The 14,128-nt window shown below is 42.2% G+C and overlaps 1 protein-coding gene across 2 annotated transcripts in view; it reads right to left on the minus strand.

The window, feature by feature from the left end:
* The window catches only part of LOC144668991 (hepatic lectin-like), a 58,582-nt gene that overhangs the window by 13,042 nt on the left and 31,412 nt on the right, over positions 1–14,128 (minus strand). For both annotated transcript variants that reach the window (XM_078531529.1, XM_078531528.1), the window contains exon 4: positions 8,800–8,951. In XM_078531529.1, coding sequence (XP_078387655.1) covers positions 8,800–8,951 — 152 coding nt within the window. The remainder of the gene's footprint in view (positions 1–8,799; positions 8,952–14,128) is intronic.

Consider the following 14,128-nt stretch of genomic DNA (forward strand, 5'->3'; position numbering starts at 1 on the left):
CTGCTTAACTACAAATGTAATTAAATCACACACAGACAGACCCAACTATGCTTACCCCAACCAATAAACCTACTTCACAATAAAGCAAAAAAAATTATGAAAATTATTATACTTTCATGACAGTGAGCTGTCTTCTTGAACCGCTGCAGTCCATGTGGTGTAGGTACACCCACAGTGCTGTTAGGAAGGGAGTTCCAGGATTTTGACCCAGCAACAGTGAAGGAACGGTGATATATTTCCAAGTCAGGATGGTCAATGACTTGGAGGAGAACATTCAGGTGGTGATGTTACCATCTATCTGCTGCCCTTGTCCTTCTAGATGGTAGTGGTCATGGGTTTGGAAGGAGCTATCTAAGGAGCCTTGGTGAGTTCCTGCAGTGCATCTTGTAGATGGTACACACTGCTGCTACTGTGCGTCGGTGGTGGAGAGAGTGAACGTTTGTGGAAGTGGCGCCAATCAAACGGGCTGCTTTGTCTGGGATGGTGTCAAGCTTCTTAAGTGTTGTGGGAGCTGCGCTCATCCAGGCAAGTGGGGAGTATTCCATCAAACTCCTGAATTGTGCCTTGTAGATGGTGGACAGGCTTTGGGGAGTCAGGAGGTGAGTTACTCATTGCAGGATTCCTAGCCTCTAACTTGCTTTTGTAGCCACAGTATTTACATGGCTAGTCCAGTTCAGTTTCTGGTCAATGGTAACCCTCAGAATGTTGATAGCGGGGGATTCAGTGATGGTAATGCCATTGAACAATGGTTAGATTCTCTCTTGTTGGAGATGGTCATTGCCTGGCAATTCTGTAGCGAATGTTACTTGCCACTTTTCAGCCCAACCCTGGATATTGCCCAGGTCTTGCTGCATTTGGACATGGACTACTTCAGTATCTGAGTTGTCGCGAATGATGCTGAACATTCTGCAATCATCAGCGAACATCCCCACTTCTGAACTTATGATGGAAGGAAGGTCATTGATGAAGCAGCTGAAGATAGTTGAGTCTATGATGAAGCAGCTGAAGATAGTTGAGTCTAGGACACTACGCTGAGGAACTCCTGCAGTAATGTCCTGGAGCTGAGATGACTGACCTCCAACAACCAGAGCCATCTTCCTTTGTGCTGGGTATGACTCCAACCAGTGGAGAGTTTTCCCCCCCATTCCCATTAACTCCAGTTTTGCTAGGGCTCCTTGATGCCATACTCGATCAAATGCAGCCTTGATGTCAGGGACAGTCACTCTCACCTCACCTCTTGAGTCAGCTCCTTTGTCCATGCTTGAACCAAGGCTGTAATGAGGTCAGGAGCTGGGCGTCAGTGAGCAGGTTATTGCTAAGCAAGGCCTGCTTGATAGCACTGTTGATGACCCCTTCCATTACTTATAATGAAGAGTAGACTGATGGGGTGGTAATTGGTTGGGTTGGATTTGTCCTGCTTTTTGTGTACAGGACATACCTGGGCAATTTTCCACATAGCCAGGTAGATGCTGCTGTTGTAGCTGTACTGGAACAGCTTGGCTGGGGGTGTGGCAAGTCTTCAGTACTATTGCCAGAATATAGTCATGGGCCATAACCTTTGCAGTATCCAGTGCCTTCAGCTGTTTCTTGATATTACGTGGAATGAATTGAATTAACTGTCCTTAACGCCAAGGCAGCATTTGATCAAGTGTGATAACATGGAATCCTGGTAAAATTTAAGTGAATAGAGATCAACAGGAAACCCTCCAGAGACTGGAGTCATACTTAGCACCAAGGATGACAGTAGTGGGTGTTGGTGGCCAAACATCTCAGTTGCAGGACATTACTTCAGGAGTCCTTCAGTGAGTGTCCAAGGCCAAACAATATTCAAATGTTTCATCAACGATCTTCCCTCCATAGGAAAGATGTTTGCTGATGATTGCGCAATGCTCAATTTCATTTGTAATTCCCCAATACTGAAATAGCCTGTGCCCTCATGCAGCAAGCCCTGGGCCACATCCAAGCTCGGGCTGATAAGGGGTAGGTGTCGTGGATTTGACTGGAGCTGTCCAAGAAGTTTTAGTCAGTTCCTTGCAGGTGGTACACACTGATGCTTCTGTGTCCCAGTGGTGGAAAGAGTGAATGTTTAACGTGGTATATGGTATGGGGAGCCAATCAAGTGGATTGCTTTGTACTGGATCATCAAGTTTCTTCAGTGTTGTTGGAGCTGCACTCATCCAGACAATTGGAGAGCATCCCATCACACTTCTGAGTCTTGTAGGTAATGGAAAGGCCATAAGTGAATACCTGGACAAGAGAGAGTCTGACCACCACATTAACTGGCAAATCTCATACCATCAACATTTTGGGAGATATCATTGACCTGAAACTTAAATGAATAGTTACTTAAATACTTTAGGTACAAGCACAAGTCAGAGACTCGGAATTCCTTGGTGCGTAACTCACCTCCTGACTCCCCCCAAAAAAACCCCACCATCTACAAGGGATAAGTCAGGAATGTGATGGAATATTGTCACTTGTCTGGATGAATGAACTCCAGCAACACTCGAGAAGCTTAATGCCATCCAGAACAAAGCAGCCTGCAAGTATTCCTTTGAGTGTAAAAAAAAACAGGGATGATTTAATTGAAAGTTGTAAGTTTGATTTTTGTGAAGAAAAGGGATTAAAGGTTGCAGAACTGGGTTGTAAATGGAACAATACGATCTTAGCCATGATCTAATTGAAAGGTGGAACAGGCTTAAGGGGCAGAATGGCCTACTCCTTTTCCTATTTTTATAATGTACTTTAGGGAAACAAACCTTTCTTCCTTACCCCGTCTGACCTATATGTAACATCAATCCCATACCAATCTGTTTGACTATTAACTGCCCTGTGAAATGTCTTAGCAAAGTACTCAGTTGTATCAAACTGCTGCAAACTGCTAAGTTATTTAAATCCCTAGCCATTTAAAAATTAAAAAAATGTCCTGTATGCGTCAGTGAGAGGTTAAAATAACTGGTCTAACAGTTACAATAGCTGCTTCTTGATATTATACCAAAGACTATCATTATGTCATTATTAATGCTTGACTTCTTTCCACAACCTAACATTATCACAGTGGGGATCGTAAGTTCACAGTTTGACAGCACAAAGAGAATATTAAAGTCTTTGATATGGGGTTATGTTTTTATAAGGGATTAAGTACATGAGAGTATTTAAATGTTTTGAATGGGCTTTCATGAATGGGAGCCTTCTTAAATATAGTAAAGGCTGGGGATAGGACTTTAAACTAAAAGGTGGTGTGGGTGGGGGGGAGGAGTTATTTAAATAGGTAGATGCTACCCAGGCCATGGTGACAGATGAGGAAACTCTGTCACTAGAAGGGTTCAAAATTGATAAGGAGGAAGTATTGAATAGACTGTCGGTACTTGAAGTTGACAAGGCACCGGGACCAGATGAGATGCATCCAAGGATATTGAAGGAAGTGAGAGTAGAAATTGTAGGGGCACTGGCCATAATCTTTCAGTCTTCCTTAGACTCAAGGGTGGTGCCAGAGGACTGGAGAATTGTAAACCTTATGCTCCTCTTCAAAAAAGGTTGTGAGGATAAGCCCAGCAATTACAGACCAGTCAATTTAACTTCAGTGGTGGGCAAGATTTTAAAAATAATTATTCGGGATAGAATTAGTATTCACATAGAAAAGTATGTGTTGATAAGGAAGAGTCAGCATGGATTTCTAAAGGGGAAATCATGTTTAACTAACTTGATGGAGTTTCTTGAAGAGGTAACAGAAAAGGTCAATGAGGGTAATGCTGTTGATGTGGTGTACATGGACTTTCAAAAGGCATTTGACAGTGCCACACAACAGACTTGTGAGAGAAGTTATTGCTCATGGAATAAAAGGGACAATAGCAATGTGGATACAAAATTGGCTGAAAAATAGGAAGCAGAGAGTAATGGTTAATGGATATTTTTCAGGCTGGAGGAAGGTTTGTAGCAGAGTTCCCCAGGGGTTGGTATTGGGACCCTTGCTTTTCCTGATATACATTAATGATCTAAATCTTGGTGTGCATTTGGGGACAATTTCAAAGTTTGCAGATGATACAAAGCTTGGGAGTGTTGTGAACTGTGTGGAACTTCAAGAGGACATAGACAAGTTCTTGGAATGGACAGATAGGTGGCAGATGAAGTTCAACACAGAGAAGTGTGAGGTGATGCATTTTGGTAGGAAGAACATGAACAGACGATATGAAATAAGGGGTGAAATTTTGAAGGATGTGCAGGAGCAGAAAGACCTGGGTGTACATGTGCATAGATCAATGAAGGTGGCTGGACAGGCAGAGAGAGCAGTTAATAAAGCATATAGTATCCTGGGCTTTATTAATAGGGGCATAAAGTACAAGAGCAGGGAGATTATGCTGAATTTGTATAAGACACTCGTTAGACCTCAGCTGGAGTATTGTGCACAGTTCTGGGCACCATACTATAGGAAGGATGTGAACACATTGGAGAGAGAGCAGAAGAGGTTTACAAGAATGGTTCCAGGGATGAGAAACTTCAGCTATGAGAATAGATTGGAGCGGCTGGGACTCTTCTCCTTGGAGAGAAGGCGGCAAAGAGGAGATTTGATAGAGATGCTCAAAATCATGAGGGGGCTGGACAGAGTAGATGGGGGGAAGCTGTTCCTGCTTATAAAAGGATCAAGAATGAGAGGGCACAGATTTAAAGCGATTTGCAAAAGAAGCAAATGTGCCTGAGAAAAAACTTTCTCACACAACATGTGGTTCGGGTCTGGAATGCACTGCCTGGAAGTGTGGTGGAGGCAGGTTCAATCAAGAGCATTAGATGATTATTTGAATAGAAACAACATGCAGGAATATGGAGAAAAGGCAGGGCAATGGCACTAGGCCATAATGCTCATTTGGAAAGCTGGTACAGACATGATGGGCCTCCTTCTGTGCTGTTAAAATTCTGTGATTCTGTCATTCTGTGAGCCAGGTGAAGGGAAATATAGTAATCCAAAGAGAAACATTGAAAGCAGTGTAGTGATTCGGTTAAGATAAGCAGATAGGAAGGGACAAAGTTTAATTGTAATAGAGCATCAGCAAATAATGTCCAAATAAACATTAGTAATAAAGAATAAAATTGAAGGTTCTTTATCTGAATGCACACAGCATTTGTAATAAGATAGTTGAACTGGCACAAATACAGTTAAATGATTTAGATCTAATCAGCATTACAGAGTCAGGTGATCAATAAACATTCCAGGGTATATATTAATTTAAAAATACAGGCATAATGGAAAATGAGGATGAGTAGCCCAGGTAGGAAAGGATTCAACTAGGATCTTAGCTCATGTTACAGACAGGAGAGAGGTAAACTGCAGTTATTTCCTCTTACCACCTGATCATAAGCAGAAGGTGTTTTGAATTTTAAAAATATATGTGGTGGGTGTTTTCCCAATGCCTCAGTTTTTGTGATCCAATTTATTAATGATCCAGAGCAAACTCAACCTTCTGAATTAATCCTAATTTGAGTTTATTCCACATCCAAAAACCCAGGGAAGGAGTGTCTGCAGCTTCCCACTCCAAACACACACACACAGCAAAGTTGGGGGGGGGTGGGGGATCGAAAAAATGAGTTTTACAGCACAAGGACCACAGAAATGAATGTTAGTTCACATGGGAGTTCCAGACTTCAAAGTCAGAGTCCAATGAGGAACTCTTTCATGTAGGTGTTTGAGTTCAGCTGGCTGAAGACCGAGGTTGTAGCATTTACTTTTTCATTGGTTCTGATATCTCAAAATGAAGTACGTACACGGAAACTAAGTTGGTTCTGTAGGTGATGGTACGGAATCTTCCAGCAGAGGCAGGTTTGATGATCAGGCTGTTGTTCTGCCTGGAAGGGCCTGCTCCTTGGTAGCTCACCAGTTGGATGTTAAAACATCAGACTGATTAGTTCTCAGTCCTCAAAGGCATGTTGGTATTTCAAAAATGGCCAATGGAGTCATGTTACCTTCCTTCTCCACAATGACTACAAAAAGGGATATCTATCCAGTGTCTGGAATTGGATTTGATTTCAACCATTAGTTGTTGAAAGAGATACCATCTACATTGAGGGACTACTGTTTGGGAAGCCATTGTCTAGGCAGACCCATTGACTCCACTAGCAAGTTGAGCTCATCAGATGCAATTGACATCCTTATGGTTCCCTTTGAAGTGTGTCTGGACAGTCCCAGGTGTGATATGAGTTTGTTAGCAACTTTCTGGGTGTAACACATTCTGATGTGCAAGTCTCCTGGTCTTTTGTAATTCAAGCGGTCTGTACAATGAGGTGTGAGATTCCAGAAGCTGATCAAAGAATTATTTTGTTCTTGTAACTTCGAGGGTAGCTCCCGGACATGGTCGTGTGACTTGTAGCAGCCACCCTTTTAGTTCAGCAGGAAACCATTTTTTAAAAGTAATGGAAAGGTTAAAGTATTGAATATATGGTGTTGGAGATCTTCTCATGCCGTAGGAACCCAACACTCAGAAGATCAGTAAGAAAAATCTGCATGCATTGAAGTTAGGAATAACAACGGTCAGAAAACATTGGGGGTAGTTTATAGATCCCCAACAGTAATTATACTGTAGGAAAGAACATTAAGCAAAAAATAATTGTCTCTTGTAACAAAGTCAGTGTAATAATCATGGGAGATTTTAATCTTCGTATAGATCGAACAAATCAAATTGATCAAAGAAAGCCTGCAAGATGAGTTCATAAAATGCTTTTGTGACAATTTCCTGGAACAATACATTGTGGAACCAACTAGGGATAAAGCAATTTTAGATCTAATATTGTGCAATAAGATCGGTTTAATGAGTAAATGATCCTCTGGGTCAAAGTGATTATAATACAATTGAATTCCATATTAAGTTTGAGAGTGACGTACTCCAAACAGGAATCTTAAACAAATCCAATTGCATAGTTATGAGGGTAAAACTGAACATGGGTAGTGGTGGGGAGGGGGTGGTGGTGATGAGTATTGGCGGGGGTGGGGGTGCAGGGGTGGGAGGTTGGTGGCCAGAAACTGCAAAGGGCAACCAAAAAATTGATAAAAAGGAAAATAATTAAACGGAATAGGTCCGTTGTTCATTTGCCAGGGCAAATTATTATGGAGGTCTGAGGAAATGGCAGAGGTGTTGAACAAATATCTTGCACCTATCTGCACAATAGAAGACACAAATCACATACCAAAAAGAGGGGAGGGAACCTAGAGATTAATAAGAGTGAGAAGCTTTAGTAATTAATAACAGCAGAGAAAAAGTATTGGAGAAACTTAAAGAACTAATAGCTGACATTCTCAGAACGCGATGGCCTACATTCTGGGCTTCTAAAATGGGTAGCTGCAGAGAGAGTGGATTTTCCAAACTTCCCTAGATTTTAGAATGGTCCCAGTGGATTGGAAGTTAGCAAACTTAACACCTCTATCAAGAAAGGAGGGAAAAGAGAAAACAGGGAACTACGGGCTAGTTAGCCTGACATCAGTCATTGGGAAAATCTATTACTAAGGAAGTCTTAACAATGCATTTAGAAAATCATAATAGGATCAGATAGTCAATGTGGTTTTAGGAAAATCATGAATGACAATTTATTAGAGTGCTTTGAGGGTGTCACTAGTAGAGTGGATAAAATAAATCAGATGTAGTATACTCATTTGCAAAAGGCACTCGATAAGGTGACATACAAAAGGCAAGATAAGGGCTCAGGAAGTTAGAGGTAATATATTAGCATGGATAGAGGATTCTTTCATAGACAGGAAGCAGAGAGTTAGGATAAACAGGGCATTTTCAAGTTAGAAGGCTATAATTGGTAGAATGCTGCAAGGATCAGTGCTGGGCCCTCAGCTCTTTGCAATCTATATTAATGATTTAGACAAAGAAACTCTAGGTAATGTATCTAATTTTGCTGATGATACAAAGCTAGCTGTGGGGAGGACACAAAGAGACTTCAAGGAAATATAGACAGGTAGGTGATTGGGCAACAAGGTAGAAGATGAAGTATAATGTGGGGAAGTATGAGGTCATTCACTTTGGTAGTAAGAACAGAAAAGCAGAATAGTTTTGAAAAGGTATGATACTTCCTAAATGTTGATGTTCAGAGAGAATTGAGTACTCGTACAAGGAACACAAAGTTAACATGCATGTACTGCAAGCAATTAGGAAGATAAATGTCATCTTAGACTTTATTGCACAAGGATCAGAGTACAAGAATAAGGAAGTCTTGCTACAATTGTATAAGACTTTGGTGAGACCATATCTGGAGTACTGTGCACAGTTCAGTCTCCATATTTAAGGAAGGTCAGACTGCCATTGGTGGTGGTACAGTGAAGCTTCATTAGATTGGTCCCTAGGATGAGAAGATTATCCTTTGATGGGAGGTGAAATAAATTGGGCCTATGAGAGGTGCTCTCTTTGAACCATAGAAGGAGCTTGACAGGATAGACTGGGGAATCTAGAATATTAGAATACAGTCTCAGGATAAGGGACAGAACATTTAGGACTAAGATGAGAAATTTCTTCACTGAGAATGTGAATATTTGGAATTATCTACCTCATAGGGTTGTGGATTTTTCTTCCTTGCTGAGATAGACAGATTTTGGATCTCTCAGGGAATTGAGGGATGTTCGGGAGCGAGCAGGATAGTGAAGTTAAGGCTGATGATCAGCCATGATCATTTTGAATGGTGGGCCAGGCCGAGGGACTATATTGTCTAATACTGCCCCTATTTCTTGTGTTATTATGCCCCTGCCCTTCTGGTTCTGAACATGCTGCAAAGTTAACAGCTGTTGGTGCATTTGAAAATGTAATACTCTCCTACCTGTTCCTCAGCTTTGTTAATGACAACAAGATTGGCGTCCATTGATGCACAGGCTCTCTGGGCATCTATCCAGGTTTTTTTGTTTGTTGAAATGTAATAACAGTGTTGCTGGAACTGCTTCCACTGGTCAGGACATTGGAAGCGAAGTGGATCTGTGAAGATATTTAAATAAATGTTAGAGCCAGCAGGTATACTCCAGTACCTTTCAAATAAATCTCCTAATTCACCGAGATTTTACCCAAAGTTGCATAGTTGCTGTTTACAGACGATCAAATGTCTTGCCCCAGGACAGGTTCAATGCGGAGTTTCACTCTCCAGGCCTTTATAATTGGATTTCAATTGAATCAGACACAATTATGTTGCAGCACACACTGCGTCTGGGAAATCAGTCCATCCACCCCACGTTTTGTTTCCAGTGAACTGCAGGCCCTAGTCACAGTCCCAGAGGCAACTTGTCAGTCTCAGGAAGCACCAAGATCAGCCAAACAGCTGAGATCTTTCAGAGAATCTGGGGAGAGCAGGCAGTCGGGGAAAGAGATGCAAGGTTGGTGGGGGGGGGGGTGGGGTGGGGGGGGGGGGGGGAGACTGTTGGTGAGGAGGATAGTTAGTGGGAAATATAGAGGCATTGGATGAAGGGGCGGGAGGCGCACAGGCAGGGAGGCAGTAATGGAAGGGTGAGAGGCAGTAGGGATTGGGGGGAAGAGCAATGGTTAGGCAATCACTGATATCTTGCGCAAAATTGCCAGGTTCCCTATTTGCAAATGTAAATTTCAAGTATCACATATACATCCTAGATGCCTTTGGGGGAATATTTAACAACGTTGGGGCCAATGCAGAATGAACACGCTAACCAACCACCTTTTGAGGCACTTGCACAATAGGCTCAGCATGATCCAATTTCTTGGTCTAAATCTTTTGAGCTTCCCCTTAGGAAGGAATAGCTGAGGTGTTTCTTATTTTCTTTCAGCCCAGTTTGTACTGTCAACCCAGTATTGAGAATCCAGATTTTGGTCTCCATTCGGTGGGAGTGTCTGGAGTCCAGTTTGAACCCAGCTCCTTTTGACCCTGACGGAGGATTGCTACTACTTTCAACCTCAAGCGTTAAAAGCCCTCCATCTAACGTGCATCTTCAGCATCACTTTCTTAAAGGGCCCACAGCTTTTAAAGGTTCCACAGCTACTTCTGGTGTTCAGCATACAGTTAGCCCTGGGTAATACCTTCATTAGGCTGTTACTTGATTCTAAGGATTACCTGGTGCTACTCCCGGCACACTCCTCTTCACCGCCCACTAAACCAGAGCTGGAATCCTGGCTTCATGATGATGGATGAATATGGGATGTTATGCGCCATGACTTTGCAGACTATAGTGATCTACAATTCTGTGATTGCTAGTGATCCACCGCACCTCATGAATACCTAGTTTTTACTGCCAGATTTACCCTTTGTCCCATTTAGCAGAGTGGCAATATCATACAATATGATGGCTGGTGACCTCTCTGGAGATGGGACTTTGTTTTCTCAAGAACTGTACTGTGTTTCACTCTTGCGTTGTTACAGTTGACATGAATATAGTGAAAATGAGGTCAGATTGATTCTGTTTTCACGATAGTTTCCTCAGCTGTTGCAAATCTGTTCTAGCAGCTCTGTCACTCAGAATGTGATGAGCTCAGTCACTACCCATACTACTGAGTGAGGCTGGGTAGTGGGCATTGAAATCCCCACCTCATATATTCTGTGCACTTGGTTTCCTCAGTCCTTTCTTCCAGTCCTGATCAACATGGAGGAATGCTGATTCATCACTTGAAGGGCAAATGTTAAGTGTAACAGTGGGAGATCCTCTTGCCCTCTCTCGAGCTAAAATCATGAGACTTTTTGGGGTTTGGGGCTAATGTTGAGGAGCCCCGGGTCCATTCTCACCAAACTGTACTAATTCCACTTCAGGTTTGCCAGTCCTGTTGGTGAGCGAAAGTGATCAGGAATCTAGATCCCACATATAGGTGAAGAGGACTCTGCAGATTTAATTTGGCTGACATCTTGCACTGATACCTAAATTCCATTCGGTATTTTTCTTCTTGTTTCTAAATTGTAATTTTATAACTGAATGTCTTGCTAACCAACATCAGAAATCATTCAGAATGTTTGTGGACTGAGGCTTGATCAGGTACAGGGTGACAGGTTCCAGTTGCCGCAGTGATTCATTGGTGAACTAGTTTGGTTTTCTCTGGTACCAGTCTGTCCACATAATTTAACCCTTTAAACCCAGTTAAACCTCTTCTTAGTTGTATCTAACCGCAAATAAATAGTGGTCAATTTTAACTGAGGGTGTGTTAGGGTTGGATGGGGCACAAGCTGAGAGGTCCAGACATCTCATTTAAATTATCCAGGATAGTGCTTCAACCAAAATTGAACAGTTCTGATCTCCATATTACAAAAGGATACAGTTGCACTGGAGAATGTGAAAGAACAATTCATAGGGATGATATCAGGGAACACTAAACAAGTTGGGGCCCTTTTCTCCAGAAAAGAGGTATTTGAGAAGTGACCCTTAGGTATCTTTAAAATTATGAAAGTATTTGATAGCATAGACTGAGGGAAGATGAGCTGGAGGTGGGTAACAGAAGTCAGGAAAGTTCCCAGCTTGATCTGCCTGCCTCCATGCCAAGGTATGTCCTCAAACAACCCTTATGGCCCCTCATGCCGAGGTATGCCCCAAAAAACCCTTATACGAACATACATATGAACATACAAATTACAAACAGGAGTCGGCCACTTGGCCCCTTGAGCCTGCTCCACCATTAAATAAGATCATGGCTGATTGGATTGTAACCTCACCCCACATTCCTGCCTACCCCAATAACCTTTCACCCCCTTGTCAATCAAGAATCTATCTAGTCCTGCCTTAAAAATATTCAAAGACCCTGCTTCCATTCCCTTTCGAGGAAGAGAGTTCCAAAGATTCACTACCCTCAGAAAAAAATTCTCATCTGCCTTAAGTGAGCAACTCCTTATTTTTAAACAATGACCCCTAGTTCTAGATTCTCCCACAAGAGGAAACATCCTCTCCACATCCACCCTGTCACGACTCCTCAGGATCTTAAAAGTTTTGATTAAGTGCCCTCTTATTCTTCTAAATTCCAGTGGATGCAAGCCTAACCTGTCCAACCTTTCCCTGTAAGTCAACCCGCCTATTCCTGGCATTAGTTTAGTAAGCCTTCTCTGAACTACTTCTAAGGCATTTACATCTTTCCCCAGCTGCACTTTCTATAGGACCAACGCTTACTTTGTTACCTCTTCTTATTTAAATATCTATTGAAACTCTTACTATTCATCTTTATATTACTAGCTAGCTTTCTCTCGTACTCTAACTTTCCCCTCCTTATTAATGCTTTTGCCATTCTTTGCTATTCTTTCCAATCTTCTGACTGCCACCTGTCTTTGTGTAATTATATCCTTTTTGTTTATATTTGATACTGTCTTTAACTTTTTTAGTTAACCACGGATGATGGGCCCTCCCCTTGGAATTTTTCTTTCTCATTGGAATGTATATATTCTGTGTATTCTGAAATATCCCTTTAAATGTCTACCACTGAACTTCTATTGACATATCCCTCATTTGCCAGTTCACTTTAGTTCTGCTTTCATGCTCTCAGAATTCCCCTTATTTAAGTTTAAAATACTAGTCTTTGACACACTCGTTTCTCCCTCAGAATGAATGTAAAATTCAATCATATTATGATTGTTGCTACCTAGGGGTGCCTTCACAATCAATTAGTCCTATCCCGTTGCCCAATACCAGATCTAGTATAGCCTGCTCTCTGGTTGGCTCCAGAACGTGCTGTTCCAAGTAACTATTCCAAAAACATTCTATGAGCTCCTCATCTACGCTACCTTTGCCTATCTAATTTTTCCAGTCTGTATGTAGAGCGAAATCCCCATGATTATTGCTGTACCTTTCTGACAAGCTCCCATTATCTCTTCTTTTATTCTCTTCCCTACCATGTGGTTACAATTAGGAAGCCTATACACCATTCCCACAAGTGACTTCATGCCTTTATCATTTCTCATCTCAACCCAAATCGCTTTTACACCATGTTTTCCTGAACTTAAGTCATCCCTCTCTAATACGCTAATACCATCATTAGTTAACAGAGCCACCCCTCCATCTTTTCTTAACTTCATGTCCTTCCTAAATGTCATGTTCCCTTCAACATTCAGGTCCCAATAGCCATGCCTCTGTAATGACTATCAGGCCGCACTTATTCATTTCTATTTGAGCAATCAGTTCATCTGTTTTGTTTAAAATGCCAAATGCGTTTAGATACAAAGCCTTTAGTTTTGTTCTTTTGTTATTTTTGTGGCATCTAGCCTTATTTGCTGATTTACTCTTAGATTTGTACTCTTTGCTCCTTCCTTTCACAGCCTGTTTATCATTTCCCATATTAGTATCTTTCTCTCTTGCATTGTCTTTACTCTTTGGTTTACCACATCTTCCCAAATTTGATCCCTTGCCCCACTATTCAGTTTAAAACCCTCCCTACATCCCTAGTTATTTGGCTCGCAAGGATACCGGCCCTAGCACGGTTCAGGGAAAGAACATTCCAACGGTAAAATCCCACTTTCCCCAATACTGGTGCCAGTGCCCCACAATCTCCCACACTAGTCTTTGAGACATGCATTTATTTCTCTAAAGTTACTTGTCCTATGCCAATTTGCACATGGCTCAGGTAATATTCCAGAAATTATTACCTTTGAGATTCTGCTAAATTTGGTGCCTAGCTCCTCACACTGACTATGCAGAGCCTCCTTCCTCATCCTGCCTATGTCATTGATACCTACATGGGCCACAACCACTGGATCCTCTTCATCCCACTGCAAGTTCCTCTCCAGCCCTGAGCAGATGCCCCAAACCCTGGCACTGGGCATGCAACACAGCCATTTGGACTCTTGCTCTTTGTTACAGAGAACAGTGTCAATCCCCTCACTAGACTGTTCCCTACTACTACTAGGTTCCTTTTTTCCCCCTCCCACCTGTACCGCGGTGCCATGGTCAATTTGCACATCTACCACGCAGCCCCTGCTCTCATCCAAACAAGCTGAGAGAACCTCAAGCCCGTTGAACAATTGCAGAGGTTCACACTCCTGCACTCCAGCCCTCTGGGTCCTCTTAGCTACCTCACTCGCAGTCACACCCTCCTGGCCACTGACCAAATGAGAAGACCCTATCCTAAGTGGTGTGACTGCCTCCTAGTATAAAACATCCAGGTAACTTTCCCCCTCCCTGATGTGCCACAAAGTCTGCAGCTCAGCCTCCAGCTCAATGACTCTGAGC

The sequence above is a fragment of the Cetorhinus maximus genome, chromosome 28, assembly GCF_964194155.1.
Source record: "Cetorhinus maximus chromosome 28, sCetMax3.hap1.1, whole genome shotgun sequence".
NCBI lineage: Eukaryota > Metazoa > Chordata > Chondrichthyes > Lamniformes > Cetorhinidae > Cetorhinus > Cetorhinus maximus.